This window comes from Hypanus sabinus, chromosome 28 (assembly GCF_030144855.1).
Source record: "Hypanus sabinus isolate sHypSab1 chromosome 28, sHypSab1.hap1, whole genome shotgun sequence".
NCBI classification, from domain to species: Eukaryota; Metazoa; Chordata; class Chondrichthyes; order Myliobatiformes; family Dasyatidae; genus Hypanus; species Hypanus sabinus.
The window spans coordinates 43658350-43677146 of NC_082733.1; the positions used below are offsets into that span (position 1 = coordinate 43658350).

Below are 18797 nucleotides of genomic sequence, written 5' to 3' on the forward strand. Positions count from 1 at the left end.
TTGAATTACCTCTAAAAGGGGTTATTACATAGTGCACTTTGATTGGCTGAGTGCCAGTGACATACATGTTCCCATTGGCCAAGCTAACGTGGACAACATGACCACGACCCACAATCTTTCTGGTAAACTGCTAAATTTTTGCAATTTACTTTTTTTTGTCTATTAATATTTTCCCCATCACAAGAGCAGTATAATGAATCCACATTCTGCAGAATATCAGCATATTAATTCCCTGGCCCTCACCGCCGCATTTTCACTATGGATGTCCAGCCCTTGTACATTTCTATCCCTCATCAAGGAGACCTTGTATCTCTCCACTTCCTTCTCAACAAAAGAACCGACCAGTTACCCTCCACCACCACCACCCTCTGTCTGGCAGAACTAGTCCTCACCCTCAACGATTTCTCTTTCAGCTCCTACTACTTTTTCAGACTCAAGGGGTAGTCATGGGCATTCTCATAGGCCGCAGCTAGCCCTATCTTTTTGCTGGCTTTGCTAGCCCTATCTTTTTCCGTAGAACAGTTCATTTTCCAAGCCTTCCCCAGTAATGCTCTCCAATTCTCCCTCCACTACATTGATGTCTGCATTGGTGCTGCTTTATGCACCCATGCTGAACTTGTCAATTTCATCAACTTTACCTCAACTTCCACCCTGCCCTTGAATTCACTAAATTCACTAAATTCACTCTCTCCCCATCTCTGGAGATAAAATGTCAACCAATGTCTTTTATAAACCTACTGATTCTCATGGTTATCTTGACTATACCTTTTCCCACCCTATCTCCTTTAAAAATCTATTCCCTTTTCTCTGTCTCTGCCACATGTTCCCAGGATGCATCTTTTCTTTCCAGGACATCAGAGATGTTCTCATAAGGACAGGATTTCCTTTCCTCCACCATTGATGCTGTCCTCACCTGCATCTCCTCTATTTTCTGAACATCCACACTCACCCCATCTTCCCTCTACCTTAACAGTTATAGAGTTCCTCGTTACCTACCTCCACATCCAACACATCATTCTCTGCAACTTCTGCCATCTCCAGAGGGACCCTACCACCAAATATATCTTTACTTCCCCCCCTTCCACAAGCATCCTTTTGTCCGTGATTCCCTTGTCCACTTGTCCCTCCCTCAGTAATCAAAGTGCTACACCTGCCCATTCACCTCCTCCCTTACCCTCCATTCAAGACCTCAAGCAGTCCTTCCAGCTGAGGCAACACTTCACTGCAAATCTGCTGGGATTGTATATTGTGTCCAGTGCTCCCGATGTGGCCTCCTCTAAAATGGTGAAACCCATCATACTTGGGGAACCACTTTATCGAGAACCTCTGATCCATTCACCAGAAGTAGAACCTCCCAGAGTCCCAACATTCTAATTCTGTTTCCCATTCCTGATCCAACATGTCATCTCATGCTCTCCTCTTGAGCCACGATGAGACCACCCTCAGGGTGGAGGAGCAACACCATATTCCATCTGAGTAGCCTCCAACCTGATGGCAGGAATATATATATATCTCTTTCCAGTACGGTAAAAAAAACTCCCTCCCCTCCCCTCTTCTTTCCCCCACTCTGCCCTCTTACCTCTTCTCACCTGCTTAGCACCTCCCACTGGGTTCCCTCCTCTTTCCCTTCCTCATATGGTCCACTCTTCTATCAGATTCCTTCCTCTCCAGCGCTTTACCTTTCCTACCCACTTGGCTTCACCTATCACTTTCCAGTTACCCTCCTTCCCCTCCACCCACCTTTTTACTCTGACGTCTTCCCCTTTCCTTTCCAAACCTAAAGAAAGGTCTCAGCCCAAAACATTGGTTGTTTGTTCACTTCTATGGATGCTGTCTGATGTGCTGAGTTCCTCCAGCATTTTGTGTGTGTTGCTATTAATTACATCTTCAAGGCATCGACTAACAAGGGATGGTTCTCAAAACAACAGATGTAGGATTCAGAGAAAAAGGGAAAAATTAAAGACAGATCAAGGGCATTTCTGACAATGTACAAGATTGGATATATCAAAATCCCAGATAGTTACCTTAGATTAACCTGGGGCACAAATAACCTATTTAGGGGCCAACAGGAGAGACTAAACTGTGGACCTAGGATTAACATTAGATCTTAAAATAAGTGCCTTAGCTATCATGGGGATGTAGTGCAAATTAGGAGCTCTCGGAATGAGGGTTCAACAGCTAGCAATAACAATTATGGTTCAACAGCTTGCCCTACAGAGAATGGAGATAAGGGGAAATGAAATAAGATTTCAGACTCTCCAGCTAACATTTGCTGGGCCTGAGCAGAACCACAAAAATTGTTAAAAAGGTACCAAACTGATTGAGATCTTTTTGCTCAAATAAAATCTTTGCTTGCTTGAACTCCATTTTAGTGGCCTTTATCTCATATTCAAGTTGAGAACAAAATAAGGAACAGAAATAAGTAAGGTTCATTCATAAAGGGAGGTTGCCTGAGCACTGGACTACCACCTGCAATTGGTCTCCATGATACATGTGTGAAAGAAAAGGATATAACTCCAAGTGGGAGAAGACTAGTGGGGAATTATAACATGGTCCATGTACCATTTAGCAAGATCATAGCTAATCTCACTCAACCCTGCATTCAGCGAAGGTAAAACCAAGAAATTGATTGTGGACTTCAGAAAGGGGAAGTCAAAGAAACACACACCGGTCCACATCGACGGATCAGCAGTGGAAAGGGTGAGCAGTTTCAAGTTTCTAGATGTCAACATCTCTGAAGATGTATCCTGGGCCCAAAGTACTGATGCAATTACGAAGAGAACATGCCAGTGGCAACATTTCTTCGGTGTTTGAGGTGATTGATTATGTCATCAAAGACTAGCAAATTGCTACAGATGAGCTGTAAAGAACATTCTGACTGGTTGCATCACCATCTGGTATGGAGGGGCCATTGCACAGGATCAGGAAAATCTGGACAGGATCAGGTTGTAAACTCAGCGGGCTTCGTTATGGGCCATTATTATCGTGATAGCAAGAACTTGTTGCCGGCCAGTGGTGTAGTGGCATCAGCACCAGACTTCAAGGCCAGTGGTCCTGGGTTTGAATCCAGCCAGCTCCTTGCACGCTTTCCATCTATGTTGAATTGAGCATCGAGCTAGCAACTTAAGACTTGTAAAAGAATGATAAAATACTGAAGAAATGGCAAGGATGTGCCACAAGGAGAGGAGAGGAATAATATAAGATCCTGTTGGACATTGGTAATGTAGTATACTGAAAACCCAGTATTGGTGAGATTGACGGTGGAGGAGCTATGTAGCTTTGGTTATTGTGCAGACAAAGTCCTCATACTGAAAGCTGTGTGGGAGACAGCAAAGGCCCCTCCTGTCAGTGCTACCCTCCAATGTTTACTTGGTGAGAGACAAGCTGGATTGCATTCATCTGCAGCTGTACTTGCACGATAAGGAACTGCAGTGTGCTTGTTCTTGCAGAAACATGGCTACATGACAACATCCCATGCATCATCTATCTACAGGCTCGAACACTCAGGGACTTGGGCTATATTTTTTCTTTGTGACTGTGTTTTTCTGCTATTGTAACTATATGTGCTAAGTGCCATGTGGTGTGTGGCTGTTGATACAGGCTGAGCACCCCTTATCTGAAATGCTTGGGCCATGCATGTTTCAGATTTTGGAATATTTCCATCTATATGATGAGATACTTCAGGATGAAACCAAAGTCTAAACCCAAAATCAAATTATATTACATATACAGCTTACACATATACCCTGAAAGTGGTTTTATATAATATTTTAGTAATGTTGTGCTATAAACCATAAACTATAAACCATCAGAAAGGTAAGCTATCACTACCTCGGCTGCCCAGGTGGATATTCAGTGGCTGTTTGGCATCGCCATCATTCCCAACTCTGAATTTTATGTGTTACCAGTAATCAGTCTTTGTCTTACACTTGCTCATCACACATATGTACATAACAGTATAAGTTATTCCATATCTTAATGTAATGAAAATGTAATGTATGCAGGGTAACAAAAGCAGCATCGGGGAATTGCTGTTGAACAACAACAAACAATGGCAGGCTTTCAGTCTCCACCTATGATGCTGTGTTTTGATTAAAAGGTTACAGGACACTGTATTTCTGTTTTACTTTTTTTAGGCTTATGTACAAGATTGAATTTAATTACAGAGAAATGTAATGAAAACTGTGAAAAGAATCAACATTTATTTTTAACGCAAAATGACACGTTACATTACACTCAAACATGGAATTTTAGCTGGAGAATAAATTCAGATTTCAAGCAAAAAATAATGTGTTTTGTAATGACCGAACACCGTGTTACAGATAAACACAAAGGCTATAACCATGTTATAGCTAAACACACCATCACCAACCTTATTAGCTCTAGGGATCTCCTATCCACTGCCACCAACCTCATAGTTCTTGCGCCCTGCACCTCCCATTTCTATGTCCTACCCAAGACCCACAAACCTACTTGTTTCAGCTTGTTCCTGCCTCACTGAACTCATATCTACAAACTGCAACTCTATTTTATCCCGAGTTCAGCCCCTTCCTATCTACATCTGTGACACTTCACATATTTTGGAACTTTTCAATGATTTCAAGTTCTCTGGCCCTGAGCATCTTATTTTCACCATGGATGTCGGGTCACTATACACCTCCATCCTCCACCAGGAAGGCCTCAAAGTTCTCCATTTCTTTCTGGACACCAGACCCAACCAGTTCTCCTCCACCACCACTCTCCACTGTTTAGCAGAACTTGTCCTCACTCTTAATAATTTCTCCTTTGGCTCCTCCCACTTCCTTCAGAAAGGTATAGCCATGGGCACATGGCTACATTGTCCCAGCTAAGCCTGCCTTTTTGTTGGTTACATGGAACAATCTATGTTCCAAGCCTACACTGTGTCCACCCCACAGTTTTCCTACACTATATTGGACTGCTTCCTGCACCTATGCGGAGCCTGTCGACTTCATCAACTTTGCCTCCAATTTCTACCCTGCCCTCAAATTTACCTGGTCCATTTCTGACACCTACCTTCCCTTTCTCACTCTGTCTCTATCTCTGGAGACAGCTTATCTACTGATGCCTATTATAAACCCACGGATTCTCACAGTTAAGTGGACTATACCTCTTCCCACCCTGACATAGATTGGGAGGCTGCTTCACTGAGCATCTATGCTCCATCCACCAGAAAAAGCAGGATCTCCCAGTGCTGCGTTCCACCAGCATTTTGTGTGTGTTGCTTGAATTTCCAGTACCTGCAGGTTTCCTCATGTTTATGCCTCCCAGTGGCCACCTGTTTTAATTCTGATTCCCATTCCCATATGTCTATCTCTATCCATTACCTCGTCTACTGTTGTGGTGAGGCCACACTCAGGTAAGAGGAACACCACCTTATATTCCACCTGGACAGCCTCCAACCTGATGGCACGAGCATCAATTTCTGGTAACGTTTCCCCACTCCCACCATTCCCCAACCTGGTTTCCCTCTCTCACCTTATCTCCTTGCCCACCCATTGCCTCCCTCTGGTGCTCCTCCCCCTTTTTCTTTCTTCCATGGTGTTCTATCCTCTCCTGTTAGACTCCACCTTTTTCAGCCCTGTATCTCTTTCACCAATCAACTTCCCAGCTCTTTTACTTCATCCCTCCCGGTTTCATCTATCACCTTGTGTTTCTCCTTCTCCTCCCCCCACCTTTTAAATCTATTCCTCATCTTCTTTTCTCCAGTCCTGCTGAGGGGTCTCTGCCCAAAATGATAACTGTATTCTTTTCCATAGATGCTGCCTGCCCAGCTGAGTTCCTCCAGCATTTTGTGTATGTTGCTCGGATTTCCAGCATCTGCAGATTTTCTCTTGTTAAAGCTTCCTTCCTTTCTTTTCACTATTACTCATAGGGGTAACTGCAACCTTTTAGACATTTTCAACAATATTTTCGCAGCACCGAGCAGAGAATAAGCACAAGACACATGGTAATCACTATGAATAATGCACGAGGGTCTGGCTACTTTGACTGTTAAAACAAACGGGTGCCAACAGGGCCCCACTCAGAGTGTTTGACTTCACTTCACAGAACTCACTGTGGTTCGCTTGGAGCCTGCCCAGCACCTTGTGGAATTTCCTATTTGTGGTGATATATCAGCACTCAAAAAGTGTTGGATTTTGGAGGTTTTCGGAGAAGGGGGTGCTCAAAACTGTACTGTGTTTTGCCTTGGCCCCAGAGGAACAGACAGACATACTTTATTGATCCCGAGGGAAATTGGGTTTCGTTACAGTCACACCAATCAAGAATAGTGTAGAAATATAGCAATATAAAGCCATAAATAATTAAATAATAAGTAAATTATTCCAAGTGGAAATAAATCCAGGACCAGCCTATTGGCACAGGGTGTCTGACACTCCGAGGGAGGAGTTGTAAAGTTTGATGGCCACAGGCAGGAATGACTTCCTGTGACACTCAGTGTTACATCTCGGTGGAATGAGTCTCTGGCTGAACGTACTCCTGTGTCTAACCAGTACATTATGGAGTGGATGGGAGACATTGAACACTATATTCATGTGTATGGTTGAATGACAATTTAACTTGAACTTCAGACTCCCCACCATGGATGCTTCAAGAAGGCAGCATCCATTACTTTTCACCAGGACGATACAGGAGACTGAAGACCCACAGTGTTTTAGAAACAGCTTCTTCCCCTCTGCCATCAGATTTCTGAATGGACAATGAAACCATAAGCATAAACTACTTCACTATATTGCTCTTAGTGCAGTATTTCTTTAAAAAATTGTTATTGTAACGTATAGTAATTTTTTGCATTGCACTGTACTGCTGCCGCAAAACAAGAAATTTTACGTCAGTGATAATAAACCCGATTCTGAAATCGCTGTAACATCCACATTCCTGCCTTCCCTTGCTCACCATTCACTGTTGCCTCCACTTTCCGAGACTCAATCCCTGTCTCTGCCTCAAAGCGAAACCCCTAAACCAGGGGTACAGAGACTGCCGAGGCGGGCATCTAACCCTCAGTTCACCTCGAAATCCCTAATCCTCAGGAGATTTAATTAACCACAAATCTCCTCTCCTCCAAACTCTACAACCGAGCACCGGGGTAGGAGCAGCTGACAGAAACATCGGGTGAATTATTCTACAGCTGGAGGCCGCTCCGCCGCGGTGGAGACAGCACTTCGCACGCATCACTTCAGACCGCCATCGAGCGACAGCGGCGTTACCGCGCAGGCGCGGGAGCCGGAAGTGACGCCAGAGTCGCATGGGACTGCCGGAAGCCGATGGAGGCAGCCTCAGGGAGACGGAGCAACGGTGTGGTGCAGGGCTAATCAAATTCCCAACTAAACTAAACAATCCCTCCTGTACAAGGTTTGCATCCTAGCGTTAACTGCACATTCATCTGCCTGTCTAAGAACCTCTTGAACATCCCTATCATATCTGCTTCCTCCACCACTCTGTAAAGAATCTGCCCCGTACATCCCTTTTGAAATTATCTCCTCTCAGCTTGAATGCATGCCCTCTGGTATCAGACATTTCAAACTTGGGAGACAGATTCTGACGCCGTTCCTGAGAAAACAACCTGATTCACCCTCTTATTAGCACATTGCCTCTAATCCAGGTAGGGGGCAAGGGGGGCTCGGGTAGGGCTGAAGAACAGGTCAAGGTGGCTGGGGCTGAAGTAAGGGGCTATTACTCAGTGCAGCCTGTAGGTGCAAGGAGCAGGGGCTGTAACTGCAATACCGGAGTATAGCCAGTGAAATCCTATAATTTGCACCATTGGTTAGTAGCGGGCCTTGGAAAGTTTGCACGTCGCCAGTATTGGGCACGATGCTATTACAGTTCGGTGTGTTGGAGTTCAATCCCAGCATCTTCTGTTTGTTCGACATTCTAGTGGAGTGTTTGGGTTTTATCTGGGTGCTCCAGTTATTAAAGGTACCAAAGACCTACCGGTTAGTAGGTTAATTGGCCATTGCCCTGTAATGATGTTTGGGTTAAATTGGGGGTTGTTGAGCAGCGCAGCTCAAAGAATCTTTTCAGGACTGTATCTCGAAATAAGTCAGTACTCCTTTGTTAACCGGGGCTTTCAGGACTTGGTGGTTCCTGTGCCTTAAGAATTGTTGAATATACGTCCTGGAGTTCCCTCCCTGACACAGTGGATAGTTTAGAAGGTAATTCACTCCTGCCACTTATACCATGCTTCTGATCAAAGTTCTCAGTGCCACCCTTAAAGCTGTTTCTATTTTTTAGGCAAGGGATTCTTATAAGTCAGTGAAGATTATCTCAACATGGTGAATGTGATTCCATCAATAACTGAACAATCTTTTTCTTTCAGGTACTGACCGATTGGGAACAACTTCTCTTCACGTCATACTGCTTTTTTTTTTGCCTTTAATTAGTAGTGTACGTGACCAAAGCTGCTTATCCTGATCTTCATACGTGGGCTGCTGCTCTCGGCAGGAGTGCAGTGTATGAAAGAGGGAGAGCGACATCTCATAAAGGTTCAGTAAACTTTGAGTGAATTTAACGTCAAGCAGGTGAGCTGAGGACTGCTTGAGGCTTAGAATGTTGAGTCGGCTACAGGAGCTGAAAAAAGAGGAGGAAGCTCTGCTGAAGATCAAAACCACTTTACAGGATCAGTTAAACAGACTGAAGGTAAACTAACAAACAAAGAACACCTGTCTGTGTAAAGAAAAAGATTAACTCTGTCACATGTATATTGAAACATATAGCAAGCCATTCTTGCTGCTTTGGCTCTGGCACGGGCTCATGCTGCAGCTACGCTAATCGTGATTTTGCTTGAACATCATACCGATGCAATCAATGTGACGCATTCTGCAGCACGAACCTGTGCCAGAGCTGAAGCAGGAAGATTGAGAGCAGATTGTGCTAAGCACAAAGTTGAAATGCTAATGGATAAAGCTCATTTTAGACATGGAGAAAGCTCGTGTAGAAGCTACATTGAGTGCGCTCAAGGGTGAGTGTGAAGCTGAGGCTGCCTTGGCAGAGGGAAAGGTGTATGAAGCAGCAGTGGTGGTGTTCTCTCTAGGAAGGTGATTGAAGAACTGACCATTGGTGCGAGCCCTCTAGAACAGCATGGTTTTTCAACAGAGGATGAAATGAAAGCAGCAGACAAAGATAGGAATCACCTTCCTGTCATGCTTCACTCCAAACATACTCTGCTTCAGATTTAAACCCTAGGAAAGTTGAACCCTCATTTAAGGTAGGAAGTGAGAAGTTCCAAAAGTCACCCAACTTAGAAACACATGAATGTTCACCACTTAATAAGAGCAGACGAGTACTGAACCATGTGCCGTGCATCAGCGGCTCACCTTTCAACAGAAGCTGCCGCAGAACTAGCTGCACCAGGCTGTGGTGATGATTGGACAATAGGTTGAGCAAAATGCTGAGTCTGGCCAGAGAAGCTCTGAGGCAGAGTTGGTCTGATTGTGGACAAGACAGTCATCCAGAGAGTGGTGGAGAATCTGGGGAAGGTAGCAAGGGGAACTGGAGAAGCTGTAACAATTTATTGCAGAATACAGATGGACACATGGTGCAGCAAGCACCAGGAAAGTGAGCCAAGAACCTACAGAAGAATTAGACCCAGATACAGCTGTAAGTTCAGAACCTGCACCTTGGGCTACTGGTTCCACCCAGCACACCCACAGCAGAGCACAGTGGGGAGCCAGCTGATCGTCTATCAGATGTAGCTACTTCCTCACACACTCTAAAGGCATGTTCTGAAAGCAGAGCTGGTGGATTTATCACAGAGTCAATGGGAGGGAAGTTCTGCGTACCCTTGCCCACACTCGTTGCTCTAACCATGTTCCCAACAACAGGGATGAAATCTCAACACCTGAAGCTGCATGCGGTTGTTCGCATCTAAAGAACGTAGCTGACGTGATCCCCACACACGACTCTTTTGCTGAGGTTCTGCTGCTTGGCAGAGATCCCATATATGCACATAAGGTACATGAACAGTGCAATGGTCAGTACAATGCACTTGGGTTGGGTCATAGTGGGTGAAGACTGTTTCAATGGTACTCATCAGCGCACTGTCAGTGTATTTAAGAATGGGCACCAAAATCATTTTAGACCTTCTGAGAGCAGTATCTGTATGAAAGTGGAAATTGTAAGAGTAACCAAAGAGCGCTGGCACATTTGTAAGCAACCCCTCAGCACAGAGCAACTGAATCGGGCAAAGATTAGAATCCTTGTTGTTCAAGGACATGAAAGCAGAGGAATTGCAATGCATCACAAAGCAGGAACCTCTCCCAATCCAAAGCTACTTTAGTGAACTCTGCCTTTCTTGACTCTGATGGGCTACAGCTAGTTGGAGGATGTATTAAGAGAGCACAACTCACTTCAGAGGTACTTCACCCAGTCATCAATCTTTGTGAGCACCGTGTCACTGATCTTGTCTGTATTCATCACTGTGAGCAAGTATGTCATCAAGCTCAACATTTTTGAAGCAAGAAGGGTTAAAGACTGTGCAGTTAGATAGTTTCAAGACTCTTCTCTGAGACTGTCTTTGTTTTGACAAAGACGCAATGAAGTAATCATTTGAGTTTTAGTTTCACTAGTTTAGTTAGACATCATTGAAGTCAGGTGGGTGGTATTTTGCCTCTAGAGGTGTTGCTCATTTTGTATAAACGTCACTTCCTGATCATAGGCACACACTTAGGATTTCGACTTAATCAAGTCCCAGTGTAGCTTTGTACACACCACTCTGCAAGGGTAGTAGAGAGCATCTGTTGGCTCTGGGCCTGTACTCACTGGAGTTTAGAAGAATGGGGGGGGGGGGGGGTCTCATTGAAACCTATTGAATATTGAAAGACCCAGATAGAATGGATGTGCAGAGGACCTTTTCTATAGTGGGAAAGCCTAGGACAAGAGGGCACAGCTTCAGAATTAAAGGATGTCACTTTAGAACAAATGAAGAGGAATTTCTTTAACTAGAAGATGGTGAATCTGTAGAACTCATTGCCTTGAAGGCCAAGTCATTAGGTATACTTAAAATAGAAGTTGATAGCTTCTTGATTAGTCAGGGTGTCAAAGGTTACCGGGGAAAGCAGGAGAACGGGGTTAAGAAGGATAATAAATGAGCCATGATAGAATAATGGAGCAGACTTGGTGGGCCGAATGGCTAATTTTGCTTCTGTGTCTTTTAGCCTTGTTAATGTGGGTGTACTGTGACTACAGGTGGAAGAGTTGGCCTTGCGATCCATGATCACAACCAAAGAGCAAGGTGACGCAGTTGACAATGATGAGAATGGACAGGCACCTGAATCTCTGGAGGTAAGAAGTCAGCTTTGTGCTGTAAATATCTGACTATTTAGTAATATCTGCAAGATGACATATCAGACAACTGCAGTGATTGCCTCTTTTGATTCTGCTGTGATTTCTGGTGCTTCTCTGTATTTAAATCACCACCCTCAGGCTAAAGAAATTTCCCCTCGTCTTTGTTCTAAACAGACTTTTTTTTGCATCTCTGTTCTGAATGGGCAGCCTGCAATCCTCAAGTCATGTCCTCTCACACTAGACTCCCCCACCATGGGAAACAACTTTGCCACATCCACTCTGTCCATGCCTTTCAACATTCCAAACGTTTCTATGAGGTCCCCCCTCATTCTTCTAAACTCCAAGGAGTACAGTCCAAGAGCGGTCAAACGGTCCCAACCACTGAAGACAGGCTAACTAGCCTACAATTTCCTTTCTTCTGCCTCTCTCCCTTCTTAAAGAGTGGAGTGACATGTGCAATTTTCCTGTCCCATGGAACATTCCAAAACCTAGTGATTCTTGAAAGATCATTACTAATGCCTCCACAATCTCTTCAGCTACCTCTTTCAGAACCCTGGGGTGTAGTCCCTCTGATCCAGCTAACTTCAGACTTCCAGCTTCCCAAGCACCTTCTTAGTAATAGCAACTACACTTGCTTCTGCCCCCCCCCCCCCCCCGACACTCTTGCTGGGATACTACTAGTGTCTTCCACAGTTAAGACTGACACAAAATACTTCCTTAAATTCGTCAGTCATTTCTTCATTCCAATTCCTACCTCTCCAGCAGTCCATTGTCCATTCTCACTTCTCTTTTATTCTTTATCTGCAAAAACATCTATAATTCCCTCTGTAATTCCCTTTTCTTCACTGTAATACTGATACATCTGATTTTATCTTCTCCTTCTCAAATTGCAATGTGAATTCTAGAAGGATTACAGTCAGTGGCCCAAAAGCCACACACACACACACAAAACGTTGGAGGAACTCAACAGGCCAGGCAACATCTGTGGAAAAGAGTACAGCTGACGTTTCGGGCCTAGATCCCTCATCAGGTCAGATGAGGGGTCTTGGCCCAAAACATCAACTGTACTCTTTTCAATTGATGCTGCCTGGCCTGCTGAGTTCCTCCAGCATTTTGTGTGTGTTGCTTGGATTTTCAGCATCTGTGGATTTCCAGCATCTGCGGATTTTCAGCATCTGCGGATCTTCTCGTTTGTGACTGGCCATCCAGGCTCTTTTACTTTATCTCCCTAATCAAATCTGGTTAATTACACAACACCCAATCCAGAATTGCCTTTCCCCTCATGGGTTCAACCACAAACTGCTCTAAAAAGCCACCTTGTAGGCATTCTACAAATTCCCTCTCTTAGGATCCAGCACCAACCTGATTTTCCCAGTCTACCTGCATATTGAAATCCCTCATGACTTTCGTAAGATTGCTCTTATTACATGCTTTTTTTGGCTTACATTTATTTCCCACTTCCTGGCTACTGTTTGGGAAAGGCTGTATATAACTCTAATCAAGGTATTTTTACCTTTGCAATTTCTTAATTCTACCCACAAGGAAGGATCCTACACCTTTTGATCCTAAGACACTTTATAAAGATTTGATTTCCTTTTTTTTTAACCAACAGAGGCACCCCAACCCCTTTCCCTTCCTGCCTGTCCTTTCGATACAAGGTGTATCCTTGGATGTTAAGCTTGCATGATCTTCTTTCAGCCACGACTCAGTGATGCCCACAACACCATACCTGCCAATCTGTATCACCTTCAGTCCTGTATTTATCACTCTTTTTGCTTTTGCCCCATGTTACACTTCAACTTATCCTACTGACTGCAATTTTGCCCTTTCATCTGCCTGTCCTTCCTCTCACTACAAAATGCATTGATTTGTATCCCAATTGCCTCATCCTCAGGCCTTTTACTCCAGTTCCCATCCCCAAGGATATTGGTCCTCGGATTCAGGTGTAACCCGTCTTCTCTGTACAGGTCATACTTTCACTAGAATCGATCTCGGTGATCCAGAAACCATTGGCGGGTGCCACAGTTAGCACGACACTATTACAGTTTGGGGCACCGGAGTTCAGATTTCGTTTCTGGAGCTGTCTGTAAGGAGTCTCTGGAAGACATATGTTTTTCCTGCGTGCTCTGGTTTTGTCCCACAGTCCAAAGACATACCAGGTAGGTTAATTGGTCATTGTAAATGATCCTGTGATTAGGTTAGGGTTAACCGGGTTTTGCTGGGGCAGCAAGGCTGGAAAGGCCTACTGCACACTGTATCACTAAATAAAATAAAATAAATCTCTACCTCCTGCACCACTTCCTCAGCCATTCATTCATCTGTACCATCATCTGATTCCTGTCCTGACCCGCACATGGTACTGGGAGTAATCCAGAGATTACTGCCTTGGAGGTCCTGTTCTTCAGCCTCTTCCCCAACACCTATACTCACTGCACATGACCTCTTCTCTCATTTTAACTATGTCTTTGGTGCAAATGTGCCCCACAGTCTCTGGCTGCTCAGCCTCCCTCTTGAGAATCTTCTGCAGCCACTTTGAGACATTGTGGACCCTAGTACCTGGGAGGCAACACACATTCCTAGCTTCCTTTTGCAGCCACGGAATCTCCTGTCCATCCCCCTAACTGTCAAGTCTCCTATCACGATCACTCTATCTGATTTTACCCTTCCCCACTGAGCGTCAGAGCGAGTCTCAGTGCTGCTGCTGTGCCCTGTTAGGTTATCCCCCCAGCGGTATCAAAAGGGGTTTGCTTGTTGCTGAGGGGAGAGGCTACAGGAGACCCCTGCACTTTTGCTTCCTCTTCCTCTCTGAAGGCTGCACCCCAGCTGTGACCACCTCAATAAAAGTCTCGTGAGGTTTTCGGCCTCCCAGATGGTCCTGGGTACATCCAGATCCAGATCCAGTGCCTTGACCTTGTCAGTCACGAGCTGAAATTGGGTGCATTTCCTGCAGATGTAGTCATCAGGGAGACCATTTGGGTAGCCTGAAATTTCACATCTCACAGGAGCAGCATTCCACTGCCTGAACTACCATCCTGTCTCTGCAGATGTAGTCATCACATCAGGGAGACTGTTTCGGTCCCGTGAAATCCCACGTCTCATGGGGGTGGGGATTCCACTTTGTGAACGTCCATCCTGGCTCCTCTTGTTGTATCTCTAACTTCTCAAGCTTAAATTCTGGCCTGCAGCTGTTCTTGCCAAAGCCTGACCACGCTAACAGTGGCTGCTCTGCTTACAACTCCCGCCAAGTGCCTAAAAGAATGCAAAGATTGTAGCCCATTGAAAAGTTGTAAAAGGTCTCAAAACTTTTTTTTAAACCTCATGCAGCCTCAATAATGAACAACCTCTCGCTATAGTTGCCACCTGCCAAAAAGTTCCGAAAGTCTCCGAGCTCTCTTTAAAATCTTATGAAGCCTCACCAACCTCTCGCGATGAGCAAATTTGGCCAGTCAGCCCATCAAGTCTGCTCTGCTAATCAATCATGGCTGTTTATTTTTCAAACCCTGTTCTCCTGTCTTCTCCATGTAACTTTTAATCCTCTTACTAATATTTTCCTTGCTATTTGATGGAGCTTGCTGCACATAAATTGGCAGCTTTACATTCCAGCACTTCAAAATTACTTTACTGTAGAGAACTTTGGGATGTTATGAGGTTGTAAAAGTCTGAATAGAAAAAAAAGTTCCCTCTCCCTTCCTCAAGCTGGTGTAGTCATAGAAGTTGTAGAAAAGTACAGCACAGAAACAGAACCTTGGTTAGACATGACCTATCACACATGAAGCTATGTTGACTGTCCTTAATCAGACCATGTCTAACCAAACCTTAGAATACCTTCCCATAACTTTCCCACTACTAATGTCAGGCTCACCAGCCTATAATTTCCTGATCTATGTTTAGAGCCTTTCTTAAACAATGGAACAACATTAGCTATCCTCCAGTCCTCCAGCTGTCGCTGAGGATGATCTAAACATCTCTGCAAGGGCCCCGCAATTTCTGCACTTCCCTCCCACGGGGTCTGAGGAGACACTTTTGTCCGGCCCTGGGGATTTACCCACCCTAATTTGCCTCAGGACAGCAAACGCTTCCTCCTCTGTAATCTACATGGCCTCGCTGCTGCTTTGAATCAATTCCATATACTCTGTGTCTGTCTGTCTGTCAGACTCCTTACGGATGCAAAAAATGTATTTAAGATCTCCCCCATGTCTTTTGACTCCACACATGGTTTACCATTCTGATCTTCCAGAGGACCATTTTTTGCTCTTCCATACTTATTTGTTTTTAACATAGATTATCTGCAGAATCCACTGGGGTTCTCATTCACCTTGTCTGCTGGGGCAACTTCATGCCTTCTTTTAGACTTCCTGATTTCTGAAGTGTTCTCTTGCATTTCTTGTACTCCATAAGCGCCTCATTTGTCCCACCTGCCTATACCTGCTATGCACCTCTTTTTATTTTTAACCAGGGCCTCAATATCTCTTGAAAACCAAGGTTCCATACACTGTTATCTTTACCTTTCATTCTGACAGGCACATGCGTATATTGCCTCATTACATCTCAACTCTTGTACTCAATTCTCTGACCAGTGGAGCCAAGTATTACATACACTTTCTTCACCATCCTGTCTACCTGATTCACTGCTTTCCAGGAGCTATGTTCTAGTGTCCCCGAGTGTCTCTGTTCTATCAAGGCCTTACTATTTACTGGTTGAACTCACTAAAATGCAATATATTACACTGTCCAAAATAAGTTCCACCTGCCATTCCTTGGCTCACTTCCCCAGGTCATCGAGATCTGATCGTAATCTTAGATAAACTTCTTCCCTGTCCACTGCGCCACCAATTTTTGTATTGGCTCCAAACTTGCTGACCACGTTACTGAATTGTTAACATAGATAACAAACAGAAGTGTGACCTCATTGAAACCTTTGAATGATGAAAGGCCTTGAAAGAGTGGATGTGGAGGGGATGTTTCCTGTGGTGGGAGAGTCTAAGACTAGAGGACACAGTGTCAGAACAGAGGGCGTCCTTTTAGAACAGAGATGAGGAGGAATCCCTTTAGCCAGAGAGGGGTGAATCTGTGGAATTCTTTGCCACGGGCAGCTGTGGAGGGCAAGTCTTTATGTATATTTAAGGCAGAGGTTCATAGATTCTTGATTAGTCAGGGCATGGAAGAATATGGGAAGAAGGCAGGAGATTGGGGCTAAGGAAAATTGGGTCAGCCTTGATGAAATGGCAGAACAGACTAGATGGGCCAAATGGCCTAATTGTGCTTCTATATCTTATTGTCTTATGATCTTCTGTACATTATATACATTTATATAGTTAACTGACAATAAACTTGACTTGAATGTGGTGGGGGCACCTTGCAAGTGTCACCCCCTGGTGCCAGCCTAGCATGTCCACGACTTAATAACCCTGATATCTATAGAAGCTGGGAGGAAAGCAGAGGACCTGAAGGAAACCCACGCAGTCACGAGAACGTACAGACTCCTTACAGGCAGCAGCAGGAATTGAACCCTGATCATTGGCACTGTAAAGCTACCGTGTCACCAAGTTTTGAGTCATTGATAAGAATAGGGAATGGAGCAAAGCATTTAATTCAATGCAGAAACACATTTTGAGTCAGCATGGTAATTTTCATTGTGTGTGTGGTGTAAACTGAATTTAAGATTGATATGGCTTTAGCTTAATGTGTCTGTTGAATAATTATCTTTTTCCATTAATAAACATTTCCTTCTACAGTCCTTGATGCAGGTAGACAATGAATGTGCCATCAATCAAACCCAGCTTCAGCTGAGCACATCCCAGTTCGTTACTCATGTAAGACAGGAGGAGGAGGAGGAGGAGGAAGAGGAATACAATTAAATGAAATTTTGTGGCAAGACTAACAGTGCATGGGTGTTTGCAATATTTTTTTTTGAAGCCAAAGATGAAGATAATGGTAGGACAGATATCAGGCTATGTGTGATGCAGTCCGTAACTTCTGAAACATTATGTGGAATTTGAATCTAGAAGGTCGTCTTCATTGCTGCATCTCCTGGATGGAAACTGAGAAGGAAAGGCTGCAGAGGCGGTGGAAATGAGTGACCTGCATAGAAATGTGTTATTGACACAAGCTGTTGGGACTTGAAAAAAATGAAATCAGACGTGCAAGAACACATGAGAAGTAGGAGGATGTGAAGTTTCATGATTCTGATGGACGTTGCTGGGATCTTAGAACAATGTTGCTGGATAACTGGATTACAGTCATACACTGTGGACATCTTATTGATTTATTGCATCACATAGGGATCTCTGATGGTAACTAACTATTAAAACAGTATTTTTAAATAAAGGTCTGTGGAAAAAGTACTGAAACATTGTTGCCGTCAACTAGATAATACCCCACTCCTAGGTATGGCAATTAAGGGTGAGATGTTTGATTCCAAGAGTGAGGTCAAGTTGTGGTCCACCCAAGAAGCAGGAGTTACTCTCATGGATTGATGTTTTATGGTGTATTGAATGATTTTTGTACTGCTGGATGTTAGCTTATGAGTTGTTAGTTATCTATAGAACAATTCTCCCACTCCATACTCGACCACCTCTCGACTCCTGTAAGTGTCCTCCCAGGCAGCGTGATTGGAACTATAAAATTGCTGTTGCGTTTTGGGTGGTGTGAACCACTGAGTCACCTTGCAGACAAGTTCATCTTGTGTTCTGGTTTATCATGTGGAGCTTCACCTCCCTCTAATCGCCTGCTGTGCTGACTCTGGCCGCAGATTTGTAAGATTTGCCCAGTGCTTCCAAGCTCAATCATTACCTGGTGTTTATCCACGTCACTGTTTTATTGTGGAACAGCGTGCCAATGAATTGTGAACCAGTGGGTGTTCATTGGCTTCACACTCTGGCAGTTCAATTGCTAAAGTGTAATTGGGGCCGTGGTATGAGGAGAGGGCTTTGTAGATGTAACGACCACTATTTTCAAGTTACAAGTTCATATTTTGGATCCAATTATATATTCATTCTGATGTAAACCTATTGTCACTTCATCCTGCTAGTGATGAGGCTGTGGGTACTCCGCAGTAGGTTTGAATACATCATTACAAATTTACTTTGAACTTTGAACCATATGCATAAATGCAGCATCAGTTAAAAATGTGGATAAACGTGTTTCATTATAAATGTGTGTAAGATCTTGCATAAAAGTTGATGATGCAATAAATAATTATACAACAAGAGGAGGCAGTGAACACAATCGGATGGGAGGTTCTTGTTGAAACCTTGAAAAGCTGTGAACATAATTTTTTTTTAAAGTTCCAAGATTTGTGAGATAGAATTTCTAGAATTGAATAGTGTGCATTCAACAGAGCCCAGTAACGTGGCCAGTTTATCATTCAGTCCATCTGTAGTGTATTATACTTTCTATTTGAGTTTGATTTGAAACTCGTCCGTCAGCCTGATGTTGTCACTGACATGCTATAAGTCCTGATGAAATTGGTTGATTTTTACAGTAGTACAGTACAT

General features: G+C 44.0%; 1 protein-coding gene and 1 long non-coding RNA gene across 2 annotated transcripts in view; one reads left to right on the forward strand and one right to left on the reverse strand.

Annotated features, from left to right (window-relative positions):
• Window positions 1–7140, reverse strand: part of LOC132382647 (uncharacterized) — a 113852-nt gene extending 106712 nt beyond the window's left edge. Inside the window, exon 1 of the long non-coding RNA XR_009508439.1 lies at window positions 6916–7140. This is a non-coding gene — a long non-coding RNA (uncharacterized LOC132382647). The remainder of the gene's footprint in view (window positions 1–6915) is intronic.
• A 115-nt stretch (window positions 7141–7255) lies between these two features.
• Window positions 7256–17642, forward strand: snapc5 (small nuclear RNA activating complex, polypeptide 5). The gene is made up of 4 exons (XM_059953072.1): window positions 7256–7371; window positions 8336–8655; window positions 11203–11298; window positions 17037–17642. Exons 2-4 carry the CDS (start codon window positions 8566–8568, stop codon window positions 17157–17159), a joined length of 309 nt encoding a protein of 102 aa, XP_059809055.1. The 5' UTR covers window positions 7256–7371; window positions 8336–8565; the 3' UTR covers window positions 17160–17642.
• Window positions 17643–18797: the final 1155 nt, after the last annotated feature.

Bases quoted from the DNA above. Each gene is read 5' to 3' on its own strand.
- snapc5 (XM_059953072.1), top strand. From the start codon at position 8,566: ATGTTGAGTCGGCTACAGGAGCTGAAAAAAGAGGAGGAAGCTCTGCTG. The intron at 8,656-11,202 runs GTAAACTAACAA...CTGTGACTACAG, and splicing joins ATCAGTTAAACAGACTGAAG to GTGGAAGAGTTGGCCTTGCG. The intron at 11,299-17,036 runs GTAAGAAGTCAG...TTCCTTCTACAG, and splicing joins AGGCACCTGAATCTCTGGAG to TCCTTGATGCAGGTAGACAA.